The sequence below is a fragment of the Cyphomyrmex costatus genome, unplaced genomic scaffold (assembly GCF_001594065.2).
Source record: "Cyphomyrmex costatus isolate MS0001 unplaced genomic scaffold, Ccosl1.0 scaffold102, whole genome shotgun sequence".
Taxonomy (NCBI): domain Eukaryota; kingdom Metazoa; phylum Arthropoda; class Insecta; order Hymenoptera; family Formicidae; genus Cyphomyrmex; species Cyphomyrmex costatus.
Genome location: NW_017274977.1, coordinates 697,940 through 720,230, shown reverse-complemented (window position 1 = coordinate 720,230; position 22,291 = coordinate 697,940). Strand labels below are relative to the sequence as shown.

General features: G+C 36.4%; 1 protein-coding gene across 14 annotated transcripts in view; it reads left to right on the top strand.

The window, feature by feature from the left end:
• tmod (tropomodulin) overlaps positions 1-22,291 on the top strand; it is a 66,699-nt gene that overhangs the window by 35,471 nt on the left and 8,937 nt on the right. For 4 of the 14 annotated variants that reach the window (XM_018539250.1, XM_018539319.1, XM_018539309.1 and 1 more), the window contains 9 exons: positions 6,975-7,127; positions 7,230-7,397; positions 8,012-8,138; positions 8,217-8,437; positions 8,520-8,674; positions 8,768-8,864; positions 8,959-9,106; positions 11,099-11,217; positions 19,065-19,139. In XM_018539250.1, the coding sequence (XP_018394752.1) occupies positions 6,975-7,127; positions 7,230-7,397; positions 8,012-8,138; positions 8,217-8,437; positions 8,520-8,674; positions 8,768-8,864; positions 8,959-9,106; positions 11,099-11,202 (1,173 nt within the window). In that variant the 3' untranslated portion in view covers positions 11,203-11,217; positions 19,065-19,139. Of the gene's footprint in view, positions 1-6,088; positions 6,165-6,238; positions 6,333-6,521; positions 6,841-6,974; positions 7,128-7,229; positions 7,398-8,011; positions 8,139-8,216; positions 8,438-8,519; positions 8,675-8,767; positions 8,865-8,958; positions 9,107-9,563; positions 9,732-11,098; positions 11,218-12,912; positions 12,993-19,064; positions 19,567-22,291 lie in introns of those variants that run through there. The other 10 variants (XR_001940688.1, XM_018539334.1, XM_018539327.1 and 7 more) reach the window with 10 other exon arrangements.

Below are 22,291 nucleotides of genomic sequence, written 5' to 3'. Positions count from 1 at the left end.
GGAGTGAAAGAGAGAGAGAGAGAGAGAGAGAGAGAGAGAGAGAGAGAGAGAGAGAGAGAGAATGAAAGAGGAAGACCCCGATCGAACGACGAATTGAGAAACTGAATCAAATTCGTGCGGAGAAAATAATCTTACGTTTCGACGAATACAGCGGGAACGCAAACTATACGAAGACTCGCGGAATTGTGTAACGCGTGCGCTTGGCACGCGCACGTCTCTTTACTCGCGAATGCAAAATGATCTCGACCGCTGAGAAGCGTAAACTGTGAACCGCGCCAGATAAATTATTTCCCCAATGTGATTTGCATCGCGATCGTCATGAGTTAGCTTATGAGATCCACGGCGCTTATTACCGTCATTACGCGGTGAGTACGCTGTAATTATATATCGTGAAGCCTTCTATCTTCGAGACCTAGCTAGTGTACGCGTTCACTGCTCGAGGAGTCACGCGATTTACTTATGTCCATTTTTACCAATGTAGATTAATGTTTGATCTCGATTTAATTTACTCTTTATCTTCTTTCCATTTTTAGAAAAGTAAATTAAGTCGACGTTAAAGTTAATTTGCATTGATAGAAAGAAGTATCTTCAAGTAAGAGATTAAACACCATTTGGTCCGTCATATTTTTCAAGACTCACTTAAGATCAAAGATTATACGTAAAATATATTATGAGACATCCACGCATCTCACTCTACCTTAAGCAGGTCCTGAAAAATATGGTGTACTAATCGGAAGTTATTTAAACGGTATCTAATCTCTTACTTGAGGATCTCTAACTGAGAACGTGAGAACGGAGAGATATCGGCGATAATTACTGATCGCTACAGATCTCAATAGACTTAATCCACGATAGCCGGCCATCGAACGTCGGCTCGAGAAAACGCTCCAGGTCATTGAACAATGTCTCCCCGACATTGTTCGCCAGCTGTTAGACATGCATAAATACTGGCAGCGTAACGCCGTAGAAACCGTTGCGGCGGTACGTTACGCCGCATAAAACGATGTTTAACGACCGTTACGCCGCAAACGAACCTTAAAAATCGCTTGATTCATCTACGCTCTGAGTATGTTGGACGAAGTCGAGCGAAAGAAACGGTTCTTATAGTTAAGACGAGGTGATAACGTAAACTTTTCTGTCAACGCTTGTAATCAAATCGACTACGGAGACTTTTATGTTGAAACAATATACTTACCTTGGTAGAAGTTTCATGCATTTTTTAAAGCAATTGTTGGAAAGCTATATCAACTCCGTTCAGTAACTGAGAAGTAAAACTATTATGCTTAGGATTCCAATCAAGATTTACATCTTGATAACGTTTTGCTTGCAGTTATTACAAAGGATGCTCATAAAATCTGAATCCATGCATTTAGTGAACGAAAAGATGATAAATGAACGCAGTATTTTAATTAATAATAATACATGATTATTAATTAAAATATTGGAGAGGTGTAAGTTGCACATATTTTTACCAACAAAATTGCTTCAGCTAGTTTTGAACAAAAATTCTTCAAGTTTTTGTCGATTTCCTACATTCGCAATATTATTATAACTAATAACACAGTAAGATTAGACAATAACTGAATGAATGTTTAAAAGAAACTGCACACATTTCTATCAGAATAATGAAACGTCGTTGTTCTGTAATGAGACATTCTTAATTTTCTTTTAAATTTTTTATTGTAAAAGAATCTTTAAACTCTTAAAGAACGTTAGATTCTTCTCATTAGTATTATAATGATCATGTGAACCGTTTCTCCACAAGTTAATCGACCATGTTAAAAGTGACTAACTGAATATAACTATCGCAGGTATAGTATCGAAAGTTATCGTCACATTTGACGATGTATATCTCGTGGCTCTTACTTCCCGCATCTGCCGGCCGATCAATCGCCGTTAGAAATTAACTTCGGACACGTCGCCGGTCAATCCGCTCGCGAATGACTCGCTTTCCCATCAGCCAAAGGGAAAAAAAGTCGATTGCGTTTTCCATCGCGCCGTGCCGTCACGGCAGCATTTTCGTCCTACTTCCTCGTAACGGGCTTCTAAGTTCCGCTGGAAAGTCTTCAAATTAGATAAACAACGAATCAGAGAAATGTTATAGAAATCAAACAAGATCATTACAAGCGGCTGGGAAGCAATTTTTTTTTTAGCTTCTGCTGTCTTCAGCTCAGTGTGCCTTACGCGCAATGGGAATATCACCTTAACATTGAAAATGACTCTAGAAATCTGGGTAAAAATATCTCGGACAGACGTGGTCTATCACTGGGTGACTTTCGTATTCCCGACTTTTTTTTCACGATGATCGTCTAGTCGGCTGATCGGGCGAGAAGAAAATAAAGACACACGTCCCTCTGAGAAAGATGGGGTATTTTTAGCAGCTCATTCAATTTGCACACCCTCTCTTGAGATCTCTCAGGCTTGCTGTTGTTTATAATCAGCTTGTTTCCGTGCTTGTGAATAATTTCGTGCTGCACCGATTTAAAAATAGGTTTCGCCGTTTGAGCCCAGGCCACATCGGTTAAATGGAAATTATCAGATAAAGTTTTAATCGTTAAGGTGATGGATAGCACTTCAGGTATAGTTTTCTTTGAAATCATATTTTGTAGGAAAGAAAAATAAAAGATACTGTCCCACACACGAGTCCAGAAGTCATTATTTTTACTCTTTTCTATCTAATGAAAATATAATTAATATAAATTTTTCGAATTTTTTGAGTCAAGCACTTTACCTATCTACTTGATTATTTTCAAACAGTTCAAACCACCTAGCTACCTAAAAGTTAAATCCTAAGTCGGTGTTTATCCCCTCGCTATCATGTCCAAGCTTTCCGAAAGCGAGAGAACCCTGTGATTTCTCCAAGAAACGATCTGGAATGAACGGGCTACGGATTTGCCAGAGTCCAAGGACCTCTGCAACTAGAGAACTAAGTGTCGAAAAACTTAAAGCGAGTCGACAGTCTAAGATGACAGGATCTGTCGGAGGTAGGTTTCGGAAATTGCAACAAGGGATGAGGATGAGGGGGGGGGGGAGAAAAAAGGAACAAACACGGAGGCGCTGATGCCAGGGCTACGCCCCCCAGCGAGTGCAAAGTGCTAAGTTCCTCGTGGTCGCAAGGCAAGGGTGGAGCCCATTATTAATGCAGGCCTAGGTCACGGGCGGCGGAATGTCTCCTCGGCTGGTAGCCGCGGCTGGTTAGTTCGTAAGAAGGCCAGTGGCCGCGCTCTCGCGTTCACTATAAATAATCGTGTGCGCGGGTATGTCCAAGTATAGCCTGTTGGGAATGTGCCAGCCTCAGCGAGGAGGCCTCAGCTATTTTTGCGGGCTGTCGCTGCCACCAGCGTACGCTACAACGCGCGACGGACAACTCCGATCGCGACTGCCGATCCGGAGATGGGCCGCGGTCTGTCCCCTCCTGATAGATCATCCAAATCGTGGGTCCCCGTTGATCTTCTTGTATTTTTCCCCCTTTCCTATGCCTTCTCCTCATAAATCGATATCCGTCCCCCGATCTTCTCTCGCTCGAGATCTCTCTCGTGCTGTGACCTTGAGCGGCTCCGCGTTGTCAGATCGATTATGTCAATGCCGAGCCCCCACGGATTACGTGATCCAAGAGGGAAATATAGGAGGGACCGGATGAGAAAAGAGGAGAGAAGGATGGAAGTAGGGGTATTGCCAATTTCGGCAAGTTGGACTCACGTGCCGGTTTCACGGTCAGCCGAGAAACGAGGACTCCGAGGCTCGATTAATATGCGGATGATTCTTGCATGGTTTTGCGCGTTACCGGATGCACACTGAGATACGCGGATATTTTTATACCGGTTCTTGAATTCATATTGAATTGCAAAAAAGCAATGGACGATGTCGTAAAGTATAGCAAACGATTACACCTATTATTAGATATCATAGAAACAATGGCGACTCAATCTCTTGAGTAAAAAAAAATAACGTTTTGTTATTTTTAACTTTCATGTATGAAAATGTAAATCAATCTATGTTTATGGTTAATTTTAAAACAATGTCTATATTAATATGTACGCATTTGATAAAAAATCAACTAAATTTGACTGTAGTTTAATAAACTGTTTTGAGTTAAACTGTTCATACATATCAACTGTATTGTTTAATTAAGTCAACGACATATAATTTAACTAAAATTACACTGAGAAAAAATTTTATTAAATTTTATTGAATATATCTTTGAATAGTCCTCTCTGGCTGACTATTTATTTACGATAACTAAATATTTAGGTAAATGATAAAAATGATAGTTGAATCAATCTAATGGTTTTTGAATCTAATAAATATGTGTTTACATTTAGTAAATATTCCTCAAGGACAATTAAAAAAATATTTATTAAAATTTAATAAATTTTTTCTTAATATACAAATAACTCAAATTATAAATAATTTGACATTATGACTTTAATAGAAAAATATATATATTGATAATATAACGCTGGAATCTGATAGTTGAATACGTTCAAGTTGATTTAGAGATGCATCGTTGCGTCGCAAGAACCAGTTATCAATCGATACAGCGTTTTATTCAAGAGGAAAAAAAGAAATGAAACTTGCACTTACAGGAAGCTCAAGAACTCTAGCTCAATATTAACTGCATGGAAAGAACGATTTTGTTGAAGTATTTAAAAATTTAGTTAAATAGAGAAAATAATTTTTTATTATATTATTAAAGTAATTATATGTAGGATGTTTATAAATATAATAATAATGCTTCAAAAAACTTTGATAATCTGACAAACAATTTGAACATTCTGTATACATTAATTATTTGAATAATCCAACAAAATTATTTTCAAAACTAAATTTTTAGATATTTCAACAAAGATATTTTTCCCGCGTATTTTCGTATTATATCATAATTAAATGTAATTACATGACGTCTAAAAACCATCTTAACTTTTAAATGTTTTATAGGATTATCAGAAAATATTAGGTAGATTAGTATCTTCAAAATATCTTATATTTGTCTTATGTCTTATTAAATTACGTAAAATATTTTTTTAGATTTTTGAAACATCATTCTAAAAGTGTGTAATTTTTATCTTTAATGTAGTTTAGATTGCAATATAATTCTAAAAATTGCAATACTTAAAATTTAAAATTTATAATAAAAGAATCGAAATTTAATAAAAATATATATATAATAAAATAAATTTTTTTAAATTTTAATGACATGTCGAAAGACATAATAAATAAGGAAATGTGTATATTGTATATATTGCATTATCTAAAATTCTAAGATCTTTTTTAAAACTCTAAAAATTGCAATATCGATAACTTCTAGAATTTTTATGTCCATTAAAAACTTAAAAATTATCATAATAAGTGAAATTTTTGCATGATTTTTATATAGATATAATTATTGTATATAAAAATAATAAATAGTAAAGTAATAATATGTATCTTTTCTCTTCTCGTTTATTATTAGTTATCAAAGATAAGCAATGATAACCCGAGTTCTTGAGTTAAATAACATTTTGTTATTTTTAACTTCCATGTATCAAAATTAAAAATTTTAATCAATTCATTTCTACAGTTAATTTCAAAATAAACAACATGTTTACGTATGCACTAATAAATAACAAATTAAATTTAAATAAGTCGAATACTTAATACATTTCCTTAAATTAAATTGTTTAACTCCATTGTTTTAGTTAAATTAATGACATATCAAGGAGTGGAGGATCTATAGAAATAATTAAAAATCGTAATTTGACATTTGGACATTGTTCAAATGTTAAACATTCAATACTATTCTTGAAACGCACCTTACGCACCTATATTCGTGCAATACGACTTGCTGTCATACGTCGCTTCAAGTGTTCAAATCTCCCGCTTTCGCTTCGTAACTCGGCATACTCCATTCGTCGTAACCTTCCAGCGTCGCCGTGCATTACTGCAATAGTGCAGTTGTCCAAGTTGACGCCAGTTGACGCACAGTCAAAATTGCGTCCACCTTCGTAACTGCATCCAGAGAATAGAGACTGTAACCCCTTGTTTACATCCGTCTAAACGAGAATAGAGATCGGCACGCGTCCCGTACGAGAATCCTGGAATCTGGACAAGTTTTATCAGACGTAGGATCGGCCGTCGCGCAATCGCGTTGTCGGCATTAAAGGGCGCTGCCGCTGGGTGGGCTGGTCAGTGTCATCAGTAAGAGTAGTGAGACGTTCGCGAGTACTTATATTGTCCTATTTCGGAGCGTGATCGCGTGGCTCATCCGGAGCGGTCTCTGAATTCTTGCATTCACACGGGTGGCGGCACGCGGTACGCCCATCGTCCGCGGTGACACCGCGACGCGTCATCGAGTAAGTCCCAAAACGGGGGAGGGGGCGGCGGCGGTGTCTCGCTTCAGCCGACACTGACATCACCGCTGCCGCCGCCGCTGATCTTGGCACGCGACTTGTCAATGAAAATCGATCCCGAATTATCTGGGTCAGAGGGCATCAGCCGCGTCAGACGCTCGCCGAATTTAAACGCGGCCGCACCGTCGGCGCGATCGGATCAGATCAGTCGATCGCGATCGAACGGCCGGCTCAGCTCCGGCTGATAACGCCTCGATCCGCGATAAGAGAAGTCGGTCGCGGCCGTGCCGACGACCCTCGCGAGGCGGGCGCGGCTCGTGTCGACGGCCTTTTGTGCCCTCGCCGACAACGCGCCCTTTGAATAATTGATCCCGGCCGGCCGACGGGCGCCGCGATAATTAGACGTCGATAACGGCCTTCCCTCTGTTCGCGAGATCCACAGAAATGTTTTATTATCACGCGATTCTATTGTTTTGACCGCTTATTGAACGATTCTTGCATAAGACTTGAGGTAGAAGATTAGTTGAGAGTAATATAATTAATTTCTGCGCGAGAGTAGTGCCGTTTACCGAGAGTAGTCTAGAGCTTAGCAAAATGTCGAGGAAACACTCGGTTGTTGACCAGTCACCATGGAATGATTTACAGACTTCTTCGTCGACCAAGACAACCACCATGACGACAGCGGCCAAGCTGTACGGCAAAGATCTGAGCGAGTATGATGACATTGACGTGGATCAACTGCTGGCGGAGCTTACGCCGGAGGAGCTCAATATATTGGCCAAGGAAGTGGATCCTGATGTAAGTCTGTTTATTTAGAATTCTGTTTAAAGAATACTGGCAGTTATATTATTCCTTTAGGAGATACTGAATCTATGTAATCTATGTTACATTTTTGTACAGGACAGTTTTATGCCGCCTTCGCAACGTTGCAGTTATGAATGCAATAAGAGTCCCACAGGGCCGTTGAATCGTAAGAAGCTCATTGAGCATATCAACAAACAGGCTTTAGAGACACCTGATATTCCAGAACTGAAGCCATATGTACCTGGTACAATTAGGGGCAAGAAAGTGAGCATCGTAATATTTTATAAACCATTATGTTGGTAGAAAAATGACGTATCTTGAAATTAGCAACTTTTCAGTAGAGCAATTTTGAAATTCTAAATGAAAACGGTTTAATTAGAATAATTACTATACAATTTCTATGACTTCATTTTTTCTTTCCATGTATGTTTAATTAGAATGTATTCTTTATAATTTTGTTATCAGTTTTCTAAATTTAAACATTGTAACTTTAGTGTAATATGTCAAACTCTTTATTAGAGTTGTACATTTTCCTATATAGATGTAATAAATGAATTACAAACGTGTCTTTTCTGCAAAAATATATTAATCTTTAGAGTTGATTTCTTTTCATTATCTACAAATACTAATTTTTTATTTACGTTACTTTCCTATCATCATAGTAAAATATATAAATCATAGTTAATTAAAATTAGTCTTGTAGAAAGTCTAAATTTGAGGTTATAGTGGAAAAAGAAACATGAAAGAACTATAGTCAAAACGTCTATAATTTAATAATATTAATAAATTTAATAATACTCTCTTCTCTCTCTAATAAATTTTGCACAATATATTGGTAACCTAATTATACGTGCATCATATTATATTACTTGTTTTAGTGGATACCTCCGCCACAAGACAATACGAAAGAAAAGGAGGCAGACGAGCAGATCGCAATAGATCTCGGTGAAGAGTATGAACAAGCACTTTCAGCTGCCACCCAAGAAGAAATCATTGATCTTGCTGGTAAGAAGATCGATTTTTCTGAAAGTGCTTTGTATCAGAATTCAAAGATAAATAATTAAAATTACTTCTTTCTTCCAGCTATTCTTGGTTTCCATTCTATGATGAATCAAGATCAATATCACGCATCTCTACTGAATTCTGGACAGCCAGTTGGACTCGGTTGGGATGGTGTGACAAAGGCTAGTCAACCGAAAATTTATCCAATGGAACCGCCTAATGACACGGACGTTGACGCTACCATTAAACAAGTGCGAAATGATGATTCCTCTCTAACTGATTTAAATTGGAATAATATTAAAGTAAGTATCGTCGATTATACTATAATTTATATATTGTAAGAAGAGAGCATTTCATGCTAAATTAACGCTGGTCTTGTTACAGAATATTTCGGACGAAAAATTCATGCAGTTGTTCGAAGGTTTGGAAATGAACACACATCTCGAATCGCTAAGTTTGACCAACGTTGGACTCAATGACAAGACCGCACAACGGCTAGCCGATGCCATAGAGAAGAATTCGACACTCAGAGTACTCAAGTATGCATAAAACGATATATTTTTATGCACAACATTCACATGTTGATAATTTATCTTATTGCTTTAATGTAAAAAAATATTTTTGCTCTTCAGCGTGGAGACAAATTTCATAAGCCCGCCTGTGATAGTAAAGCTGATCAGATCCCTTCTTAAAACAAAGTCTATCGAAGAATTCCGATGTTCGAATCAGGTAAGTTATCACAGAAACTTACGTGCTTAAATCTTTTTTGTAAGAATAGCGACAATAAGATTATTGCTAACGAGATATTTACATCATTTTTTAGAGGTCACAAGTATTGGGTAACAAAATTGAGATGGAAATCACACAATTGGTAGAACAAAACCCGACGTTGCTGCGACTTGGATTGCATCTGGAGTTCAATGACGCCAGACATCGCGTAGCTGCGCATCTGCAACGCAATATTGATAGGAGTAAGTATGAAAGGATATAATAGCGACGCCAATATAATATTGATAATATTTATTATAGCGCAAGTAATCTATGCAGAAAAAAGTGTATCACTTTTAGGAATGAAAAAGTTCTTTTAAAAGTAATTGGCATTGATAGAAGATAATTAGTATTAATTCACGTATTTGTGTAGCCAATTACAAACGTAAACAATTATTTCTAACGATATTTTAGCGTGAATTATGATAGAAACATTTTGACAGGAATATTACTATTGAAATAGCTATATATGTATGTCTTAGAAGGTTGAAATAATTGGTCTGGCGTCAAGTGTGACGCTCCATTCACGGGTCAGCGCGCAATAATCTGAACAGGTGTCATAAATTACGTTAGCAGCGCAATGAAGCGTTTCACAAACGCATCACGTAGATACCATTGTTTCTATCACGATGATAATTGTACTATTAATTTTCCATTTAGATGGGAGCAATTGTATGGGGGACTATGGAGACCACGTGACGAAATGCTTCTAACCTTTCCGAATCTGCTTCGTAGTCTCACGTAGTGCTTTACTATAGTACATTTCATCATTCATCTATTCATCCCGCTATATTTATTTATTATTTTTCTAGTTAGTGCCATATAGAGGTAATTATGACTCCCCAGCTTGCTCCTGTTCAGGTGTGGAATTTTCTAATTTTTCACAGTATTTTTCAAATCCTTACAGTTTAAAATTATTTAAAATATGTGAAAGATTTATGAAGCAACATACAAAAATGGTTATACCTTACAAATGTTCATTTTATTTGAAAAACACTGTTTCTCTCCTCGAATAACATATAGCTACCTCTCATGTCATGTTTTAAATGTCACGCTTTATTATTTGGTTTTTTATTTACGCCGTACATTTAATGTATATCTCGTCCCCGCGCTTTTATTAAAAATATAAATAAAAAAAGATAATATTATTAAGCGGTGCACAAGATGATGATCTGCTTGTTTTTCAATTTTCAGTGAAGCACAAAGAAGCGAAGATTAGGGTAGTTTAATTTGGTACGAATTTATATTGACCAATTTTCTTTAAATCTATAATCAAACGGCTTGTAACTTCACTAACTATCGGACTTGCGCTTAATTGACGTTAAGTAGCACAGCCGTTTTATGATCTTGATTATTTAACAAGACGAAGTACTTATGCTTTCGCAATTGATACGCTTAAGTTGTGTTGATAATTTGCCACGCTCTCGCTTATTGCTAAGTATATAGCATTGCTAAGTACATTAACAAACGGTGTCCGCATTATCTTATCGTGTTAATGCTTGTTTCTATTAATGTATATTAAACTTCAATCTTGGTTTGACTTGCTCTTCATCCTTTCCTAATTCGTAGAAAAAGATGAAAAGTTAATTGAGCCAAGATTACACTATGTTAATAGAAATGGCATTAAGTCAATTTAATTTCCGAACGAAATTGTAATTTAATTATCTAAATTCTTATCTAAATTATAATCAAAACTATATCTTTCTTTTCTTTTCCTTTGTAGCATGCATCATTACAAAAATTATTTTACTGAGAGAAAAGAGTTTTTGTTTTAATTATTATTGCTCCATAATTTTATGGTTATTACTGATATACTATTAGTAATAATAACTATATGTATAGTTTTATCAACAAATATATATAATTAGCATAGTTAGCATCGAAACTGATCATAAATTATAATTATTATTACCATAAGATGGTTGCAATTATTATATTTTAATCATTTTAATTATAATTTGTAGTCATGTTTAGAGTTAACTATGTATTTTATATTTTCTCTCAGTATTTCACAGAGACCGATGTATACGCTTTCATACATTTTTATCACAAATCCCGAAATCCTAATTACAGATATTATAATAATTAAAGCCCTCTGCATTATCCTGTCGAGTCTCTGTCAAAAATTCAGTCCCGCAATTTGAGTGAACAATTTAGATTATCATTGATTTTAATTGATTCATTTATCTGGCTAGTTTGTCGTGTGGAACCTATGGAACGAGCTAAGCTTGTAGCAATCGCTGGTGGTCCTGCAACTTTCACCGTTCTTCCCGCAGATGACTTAAAAAATAGAGCGTAGCGCTGTTGCAGCGCAGTGAGTAGCTTCTCTTGTAAAAAAATAAACCCGTCTCTTTCCTCATAATTTGTGATAACTTATTCCTAATATTTTGATTGATCCTTTGCACTCTAAAGCTAATATTTTATTTGTCATACGACACATCTTTCGAATCTGTTAATTGACTACAAAGTGGAGAATTTCTGGCGACTTCTCGAGAATTTTTTTATTCTACAATTAGTTAATCCACATTAAAAAATTTAATTTTTAATATAATCTTCGTTTTAATATAATCTTATTAATCGTCTTAAAATGTTAAGAAATTTTATCGAATATTATCTCTCAATTCTCTAGTAGAAATATAAAATATCATTTCATCTATTATATATATGTATATTTTTTTTATGAGTGCAGAGGAGTACATCAGTTTGACGAGTATTCTTTTGTTAGTTGTCATGGCAATCCTGAATCTTGTCGATTCTTATCACTCAATTGAACGTTAGAAACAAGAATTGTTTGCAGTTTTGCGTTTTATATGCATCGTGATCTAAAACTTTTGTGAAAAAAGTCACGCGTAACAATAATTACCAAGTCTAATTACTAAGCGAATGCTTACATGATTTATTTCCTACATTCTCTGAAATAGGATCACGCGATTCAACGACTGAATACACATAATTAACATTGCATCCCTCGAGCAAATCCGACCCGCACGATTTCATTTTGCATTTGTCGGCATCATTTCCCTTTGCGATCCGTCTTTCCCGTTCAACTTTCTTTTTAAGTTGGACTTTTTTACTTTTAACACTGCAATATACCATCACAGTACATACGACATGTGGATGATGAAGGTCTAGGTTTTATTATTCGAACTCGGCGTACTTTGACGAGATTGCATTCTGCATAGGCAGAACCGATGGGCCGCCAGTTCCCCCCTGTTCTATATGTCATATACGCCAGTCTCCTGTATTTATTTGATGCATATGTAGGTGTTCAGGCGCGTCACGACGCGTTTGCGTCCCCTTTATTGCAAACGGTGTCGATATCATATTGCAGTGGTCTACTCGACTTGCAAGATTGAAATGAAAACGCATATGTCGATTCTCGATATTTTAAACGATATACATTTTTCACTTTTAGAAAGTTTCTGCACGTTGAGACGTACTTTTGATTGTCAGTACTATTTAAAATTAACTATAAATAATTGATGTTCTGTTTACCTATGCCTTTTACCTGAACTTGTAAAAATTCTGGCTTCTTTCTTCTTTTCTCCAACATACAGAGAAAAGGGAAAAAAGATGAACTGTGCAAGAAATTCAATTAAAAAGAATAGGTTTCGCATCTCTTGCCGATCGGGTGCCACGGGATCTCTCTTATCGCAAACGTTTGTTATCCGCACTGAAAAAAACAATTTTGTAATAGCTATCAATATCGAGTAAAATAATGCCAATCAAATGTTCGATTAATATAAGCAAAAATAATTTTACTGTCCTAAATATTTAATAAGTATTACCAAACGGTTGATTTTATTATTATGTTTAATAATGCTTATTAAATATGTAATTAGGAAAATTAAGTTATTTTTATTATATTAATATTAAGATTTGGCTGTTATTATTTTACTCAACATTTAACAGCTATTAATATAAACTCTTTTTCAGTGCGTGACTCTATGAATCCAAGCTGGCGATATATGTCTTATTTATACTCACGACACCTATTCTTTCCCAACAGTACGGAAAGATCTAACGCTGCGACTACAGTTCCGATTCTTTAACATGAACCACAGGAAACCTGCCTTGATTCAATGAAAGGTAGCTACCCACTGTGTGGTAGACCGTCAGCAGAATGAACCGCATCCTTTCTCTTCACGGGGAAGGTTTAACCAACGCCAACGCTATACTTTTCGCAGCTTCACTAACACAGCTTTTTATACAAGTCGCGCCGCGAGAAAAGCATAGAATCGCTCAAACACAGTCGCGAACGGAATACTCGTCGGATCGTTCGAGGAACAAAGCACGAGCAGAGCGATGCATGGTTTTGCATTTGCGTCATTCCGTTCTATACGTTCTTGGAGACGGATTCGTTGAATTCGGTCTCGACGTCTTATTTTCGGAAGTCACGCGATCGCGAATATAAATGCAAATAGCAACGTCTTTTGGAAGCAAAATAAAATCAATAATAAATCGTACTTCGCCACGGAGAAAAATGGTTCAGTAATTTTTACCTTTTAAAACTAGTAAAAATATTCTGACTATTTTGGCCGAATTTATGTCAAATTTTACTTGTCTGAAAGCAAAAATATCGTAGCTATAAAAGGTAAAAAGTATATTACGATTATAGATCTGTCCAAGTGACTATTATCTTACTGATAGTAAATCATATTATTCTCAAACTAAGCTCAAGATAAGCACTGAACAACTTTCAAGACTTTATCCACTTGTATTTTTTACCGTGTATAAAGTAAATTTTGTTTCAGTTAAGGCAAAAAATAATCGTCGCTAAAATAAATTCTATTGAGATGTGTTATAATTTTTTTTATAGATTTTTTACTTTACGAAATGTAAAAGTATTATATTACAATATGACTATACGATTATCAATTCTTTACCAAAAAGGTAAAGTAAATTTTACATAAATAGGCATTTGTCCCTACATGAATTTGCCAATTACATAAAATTTACTAAAATTGTACACGAAGAAAAATATTTGGTTGAATTAATTGGAATTCTGCTGGATAATGAACGATCCAGAATTCTGGATCATTCATTTTTTACTAGAATCCCAGTTAATTTAACTCAACCTTTTTCTCTGTTGTAGCTGTAGCACATATTACTTTACATTTTTCTCTGTAATCGTTGCCGAATAATGTCGAATCCGATATTAACTTTCGCTCATCGAATCGTGGCGTAGATTGCGTGACTTTTGGCGCATCGTGCGGTTTGATTCACGCGCAGCATCATTATTACTAGCTGCACCTGCCTCGACAAGCGATGCAATGAGGTTTTAGACGCATCCTATCAAATCCGATGAAGTCGTGACGCGTTAATTTCCACGGGAGCCGGGGTTCCTAGGAGCTTTATTCGCCTCGCGTGACGTCCTGTCGGCATTAACCTGTCAGCTGGAAGACAGTTTAACACACGCCGACGTTGGCGTAACCGAAGCTGACTGACGTCTTATACCGAGTGAATCGTGTCCGAGCTATTCGCGGAGATCTTTTTTGGCTCGAGTACCGTTCAATTATACACGCTTATCATACAGAGAAGCCGACTAACAAGTCTAATCGAGCCTTCCCTGTAAAAAGGATAATAATCCTCTTTTTCTTTCCTTTCGAAATAATTAGTATTTAATTCGTATGTAAAAAAAAGTTAGCGTCGGGTAACTTTGTAAAAACATGCCGGCAAACTATTTGACATTTTTACATTTTTGTACAATATAATTCAAAAAGTTTTATGTAATTTAATCAGTTCTTGAATATTTTTCTTTTATTCGAGTTGAGAATCCCGAGATTTGCAAATTCTGAGACACCGAAATATGAAATTATCATTAATTCGTAGAATCATCGGAGTCTCACTTTTCGGTTCTCTTGTTGGATTTTTTTCTTCCATTAGTTGAGTCTGATTTTAGAATTTTACTAGCTCTTTGCGAGTTTGACTCGCGTGCATATTATCGGGTTTTACCTCGCATGAGATTTTATGAGGTGCTAATGCAGATCGGTGCCGGGTGTCATAACGATGACAAAACGACGCGTAGTGTACGGTGGCGTTATTTTTAAAATGCAAATCGCAGAAACTGCGAGAGAGAACAATCCACTCTTTCATCGGGGATTAACGACGTGAGCCGCGTTAATGAGCCCGCGAATGTTCGCACACCCGGCGCAAAATTGCTAATATTTATTCGCGGATTGCGCGGTCTTTTAAAATAATATTCCGTGCGGTACTCCCACGTGAAATGTTAATTGTCGATGGGAGCGGATTACGTTATGCACGGCATTTATACGATGACGGAAAGATCTCGCTCGTAAATCGCACCTTTAGAAATCGCATCCGAAACTAGAATAAACTGTAAATAACGGCTACACGCGTTGAGGTTTATAAGTTTTACGGATTTTTAATTAAGGCAGTGTGTGTGATCGCTTTACGTTGCTTTACAGTTCTACTATATTTATGCGGAAAATAAGGGGAACGTACATTTGTTTGGTATTATTATCAATATCACTTTTGTTTTACTCTAGAATCGAATAATTCTTCGATCGCTCCGTGCGGATTATCGGGGAGGATTTAACTGCGCGGAACAATTACAATAATTTTCGATTTAAACCGTCCGCTCGCTTATCGACCATTTATCGAAATTTGCAGTGAAAGAACGTCCGCAAATATTCAAATTATATTTGTATTATATTTGCGCGATTTATCTCGCTGTCTTACTTCGCGAATAAAATGTTAACATTGACAGTGGAAATACTGTTTTGCTGAAGTATCTAAAATTTAGATAGATGCAGATCTAAAAATAATTTTGTTGAACCAAAATTATTATGTAGGACGCGCTCAGCCTAGTTTTTCATTTTGTGGTTAATTTATTATGATAATAATGTAAAAATTGTGATTTTCTATGGCTAACTCAACTAAAGTTAAACTGATGGTTTTATAGTAACTTTTATTTTGCAGTAAGTAATTTTTTAAATTGTCACTACAAAACCATTAATTTAGACTGATTACAGTTAAAAGAAAACAAAATTTTTACATTATTATCGAGTTAAAGTTTAAATCATGAATTAATTAAAAACTAAAAAACTGAGGCTCACACAAACATATTCATGTCTTAGACGTGAGATGAGATGATCACATTATTTGAATTGACTGGAATATCTTATTGTAACTGAATTTAACATTTTATACATCATGTAATTTTTGATCCAATGGTTTCAATGTGATTTTTTCTTTATTGTTTGAGATTGTGTAAATACATCAAATCTGTTAATTTGATGGTGACTTTTTCTCAAGTATATGAAGAGGAATAAGAATTTATATGCTGAGGATGACTCCAAAGTAGAGTCGAAACATTCATGACATTAAACGAATAAATGGATTATTATGTACTAATAACCACGTTGATTCTCATTTGCCTGGTTTTTGGATTCAAATTTTGATTAATTTTTTAAATAAGTTCGTAAGAAGATTACACTTTTATTATCAACACACAAACAGTTGGTGACTGTCAAAACTTTGACTGGAAATATTTTGATAATCCAACAAATTTATTTTCAGATCTCTATTTAGCTAAATTTTTAGATACTTTAGCAAAATTGTTTTCATTTTTCATGAGTTTTAGTTTGTAACGCTTCTCCGAAAGATCTTTTCTCGCAGCGTCTAAACCGCCAGTTTCTGCTCACCTGCGATCTTTCTCTATCGCGGTGTAGATTAAAAATGTTCCTCTGGGAATAAAGTCTGATGAGAACTTGTGTGTAATTGGATTAATGATTCTCGCATCTGTCTGATGATTAACAACAATCTACTGCGTTGTGTATATCTTTGCTAGTTTTACAAGAGACTTTTTTTCTTTCTACTAACCCAAAGTCATAAAATTTACGACTCGTTATCGAGCTGCTCTTTGCATTTCCGCGCGAGTTCGTCGCTGTTACGTTCGCAAATGCATATTAAATCTTTAGATGCCAGGGGTCCTTTGTTGTCCCGCCTGTAAAGGCACTCCGAGCAAAAAATTTAATGGAACGCAATCGGGACGAGCACGTCCTCACCGTCGATAAATTACGAGGTGCTTTTAAATCTCCGCTATTAGACACGCGAAAATAATTTACGAATTGGCAAATTACCAGCCGCGAAAACGATCTGGCGGATAAAGGGATAAATTGCGAAAATTTTTTGCCGCGCGATTTTTCCCTGCGGGATATGATTGCACGTGAGGTGAGGGCTCTTAACGTCGATATGCAAGAGCAGCTCGCGAGACTAGTGCATAATTGCATGCATTTCGTGGCATGCCACGTCGCTCGACCGAAATGCGAAAAGTGAGAGGTGTATTGAAAAAATAGAAGAAAGGCACGTGATACTTCCGACCCAATTACCACTGTCGCTAAGAGTAAGAGCAGCGTACGATAAAAGTATCAGCCAACTGTTGTTGGAAAGTCATTATAGTTGTACGTATCGTACTCGTGTACGTAGGCTATATACATATTGCCAAGAACTTTCCCTGAACAATAGTCGGTTGACACTTTGTCTATCTTGTACTCTTGCTCTATAATTGCAAATGTTACGTGCGCTTATTGTCGCGTAAGATCGTCTGTCTAAGCGGCATTTGCAATGAGATTTTAAGGCGTAAAACTTAAGCTTTAATTAAGTCGTACGAAATCAGCCAATTACAATTGAATGTAAGAAGAACAGTCGACTATGATCGATCAGTTTTTTAAGGCTTAAAGTTTAAATTTTACGCCTTAAAGTGTTATTACAAACGCCACTCGTGCGTCTCGAACCGAGAATAAAACTTCTCTCTCATTATAAGACGTATGTAGTCTTGAAAAAAAAAAAGTTATATACATTCGAGTCGAGTTTCTGATTTGATAACAGTGGAAACTGATAAAATCGGCGTGCGTTTTAATTGAGAGCGACGTAAAAAGGAAATTGCGGTGGAACCCGCCGTTTTGCTCGAAACAATTTAGCGAGACCGAACGTACGAGAGCGAGAGACAATTAAAAACGACGCGCGCTCAGTGATCCGCGAAAGTGTCTCACGTTTTCGCCGTATTATTCTTGTCATGCGGCGGGGATATACTATTTTACGGCGCGGATTATGGCCGCGCGTTTCGGGTAGTACGTCCCTTCAATCAAGTAATGTGCCTTTTACTCGATAACGAACAATCGATCCGCGCGTCATCACGTGTCGCTATTCGCCGATCAACTTCGAAAATTGTCCAGCGATTAATTTTACGATTGTCGTATCGTGTCTTCTTTTCGGAAACAAGTGACACATGAAGATAAGTCCGTGAAAATAAATTGAGCGCAGTAATAGTTTCGGTAAAAGTAAGATAGAGATTTATCTTATTTTTGATATTGAGAGAATTGTATAAATCTGTGTACAGCAGAGAGAAGTTTTTTTTTCTCCTTCGGATGTTAACAGTTAGATGAAAAATATGATTATAGATTTAACCCTGATGTTTATCTTCACTATGTCGGTGTTAATAGAAACATCAACATGGTGCAGCAGTGAATTTAACATCATGGATGTGGATTTAACTCTTATCTCTAAAACTTGTAGAGTAAATCTCACTCTTAAAGATTGAAAATTGAGCCACTTTTTTTTCAAGCTGGTCCAATTTTTATTCTTTAGAATGAGGTTCCATTCCAAAGAATTCTAAGGAATAACTGATGAAAATTATACTATGCATTCTAAAACGTCCTGTTTGAAGTATAGAATGCAAGTGAACTTTCGCCTTACGGCGATTAATAGAGAAACGTTTAAAGTTTTTTTATTCATAATTTAGAATCTATAGTATCAATCGTACAAATTATATCAACTGTTTAAAATATTCGCTTTGGATCCAAATGTTTCTTGCTGTAGTCGAAGATTAAAAATTCATGGTTTAAAATTCATTAGGCTAAATCCACACAGGACTGATGTTTATTTCTCACAATATCGTGAGAATTAACTACCTGGTGTTAAATCTACATTTATATTTTTTAAAGTATAGAGACTAGGAATCAAAAAAAAAAATTTAAAAGTTTACACCTCTCGCATGCGACGCAGGTCGAGCGATCATTCGCGTCTGTTTTCTTGCGTACTCTTTACCGGCATGCATCTCGGAACGATAGAGTACTTTTTCTTTTTTTTTCTTTCTTCCTAAACGCATATGATGAGTGTTTCGGGTATCTGTTGCAGTACGGCAGTCCCGGCTCGGGGTGGCGACATCTTAACGCGAAGTGGCGTTCGCCTAGGTATTATTTGTACATATATACATACATATACATAATACATATCTATATATAATGCACATCACAAGTATATTATGTTATACAAATATCGTACACTTCCTCCGCACATCGACCGATCTCACTGCCGCTATATGTCATCGCTTTAGAGGCTTAACCCACTTATCCTGTCGTTTACGTGACTGCCAAGAAAATTATTGTGTCTCTGTGCGAGGAAATGCGAACGAAAGTGGGACGGCGATGGCGAGATGAGAAACTGCACGCCTATGTTATTCGACTCCCCTATTCGCTGTATGTATACGACAATATGTGACGACGCCTGTAGCTTCAAATCTGCGAGTGCCCGCGGGGACTTGGACTCTCGATCCTTTGCGCGCTAAATTGATCAGCCCTTAAGAAAAATGTATTGCGAATATTTACGGATGCAAATAAAGAGGAATGCGCAAAACAAATGACGAAATCAAGAAGAATCGTGGAAATCCCTTCGAATGTTTAAAACTGTCTTTAAATTACAGAGAGCTCGAATTAGCTTACACATTCGACGATAATAGTTACGAAGCTTTCTCGTTCCCACTTGCGACGCGATCGAGTACCAAGCGTCTCGTGAGATGACCGCAGAGTGCTTACTTCGGGAATGAAATTTGCATAGGATGGACGACTCTAGAGGCAACATTGGCCGTTGACGTAGGGATGCCATGCTTGGCAATCGTCGAGATCGGAACGCGCAATGTACCGCCGACTACTGTCGCTTAATCGCATTTCTCCGTTTCTCGTTTGCTCGCCGTTACCGCGTCCCTCCGTCCCGCCACCCTGTTTTACATCCCCTCGCGACGCTGTACATATTCGCCGTTCGTGCTGCATGAGTGTCGTGTCCATGGAGTACATATATATTTGTGCAATACATTGTATTTCTCTCTCTCTCTCTCTCTCTCTCTCTCTCTCTCTCTCTCTCGCTCTCTCTCTCTCGCTCTCCCTCTCTCTTATACGCGCACTGTGGTGGCTCGATTGCATTGCAACGCGCGACGCACGATTCTAGAAATTGGATGGTAGGACAATTCCAGCGATGCCGTAGCTCACGTGACGATACTGAATTAATTGTTGTCCCGAATGGACGCGTACGCGAAGTAACGCGAACTTTATTACGAAGCCTCCATTTCTCCCACTGTCAAACCGCCGAGGAATGAATAATTGACGGATGTTATTATACATATATACTTGCATGCATAAATCCCGTTCTTGCTTTTAAGAGCTGTATTACTCGAAATATTTTAAAGGTTTGGTAGAGCCTTTCTTGTAGAAGACATTTCAAAATGCTGTTCCACTTTGCTAATCCAATGATTAAATATTGATGAAATTGACATATATTTGGAATTAATCTTTAATTAATTGGAATTAATATTTGGAATCTTAATATATTTGGAATTAAATATTTCGATAATTAAAGCTTTACCATAAATAAATATTTACTTGGTACTATTTAAAGAAATTTTAGATTTAGTAAATTTTTTTTTCAGTATATGGAAAGTAACTTATTTATCGCGAACTGGAACATATTTTTCCTATGTATTAAAATAGAATCCTTGTTCCTAATTCCACAAATTTAATTCCTTACCCCGTATTTATGGCATCTGTGCCCTAACTCTTACGCTTCGTGATAACGTCTGAAATATCTAGCGAGCGAGGTAAGCGCTCGATGTATATTTTTCGCGAGGCGCCCAGCCCACCCCCGTTTTATCGGCGTGCGTGCCGATCTCGTCGTGATCGCGGTGCAGTGATTAAGCGCATGCAAGCTTGTAACGCGCGCGAGGCCCGCATGTTACTTGATATAATGGCACGCTTAGGCACCGTGACTTTTTTCAAGCTTACCCCGATTAGCCGCTGTTTTGTAGCTCGGGCTACCCGGAATCGTTCTTGTAGTTAAACGCAGGCTGCAATCCAGAAATCTTGCCTCCCGTCCTCTAAAACGTAGTTCAATCTCGGTAGCGAACATGCGAGGGCTAATTTTGCATCCTATTAAAAATGATTTTAACGGTGCGCTTAAGAGAATTATTAATAGAGCGTTACATCCAGTTACAGCGAAGTTTAGATGCCACAACGGATGATGTCGTGTATTTTGATTTATTCTGTATATTACGTACTGATATATGTATATTTTCGTATTTTATTTAGAAATGCAGTAATTAACCTTTTGTTCTATATTCTCTTTATATTTGATCTAATTTACATTTGCATCCCCAATGTAGACACTGCAGCACAAACTGTGTCTGGCAAAGGTAGTTTGGTAGTATGATAAATGTAGTTATAACACATCACTATCTATATATTTGTAGATATTAGGTTGTTCGGAAAGTTCGTTTCAAATTTTTTAGTTGAAAATAGTATATTATATATTTAAAAAAAAAAAGCGATTATACTATTCGACAGAGCATAATTTCAACTTTAAGAATCTGATTTCTTCATTGCTGTATGATGGTTTTTAACGGATTTATAATGAGCAACCGAAATCAGAATGCTCCTTTATTCAACTCGCGAATAACTCTCGAATAAAAAATCTTAGGAAATTTCTTGGGCCACATGGAAGACCTACAAAGTGAAAAGAAAAATTTTCATCTTTTTCAAAGCTCATAGTTTATTATATGTAAAAATTATCAAATTTACAGGAACTCAAAAAATATAAGAAGAGAAGTAACCTTTCGAAAATAGAGATTTCAAGCTTTAAAACCTTTTGTTTTTAAATTTCGTTCATTTTTTTACGAAGATGTTGTAATATACAATTTGAGCTAGAAAATTGAAACGAACTTTCTGAACAACTTATAATAATATATTAAATTGATAGAATATTGTATGTGTCTAATGCGTTAACGATATGTGTTAACCAATAGTAATTATATACATGATTAGCACGTGAATTGGTTCTACTTTAATAATAATTGACAAGTTAACGCACCGTAAAAGCATGAAAAATCATTCTTTTACTGATCAAGTGAACTAATTTATTAAACGAGAGAAAAACACCCTCTGATGATCGGATAGCGTGGTATCGTACAACGAAAAATACGCGAAAAATATAATGTATGTATAAGAAATACGTTGAAAATATTATTCATCGTAAAATAAAAATATTTATCGTGAAAATTGGAAACGTCTAACTCTCTCTCTCTCTCTCTCTCTCTCTCT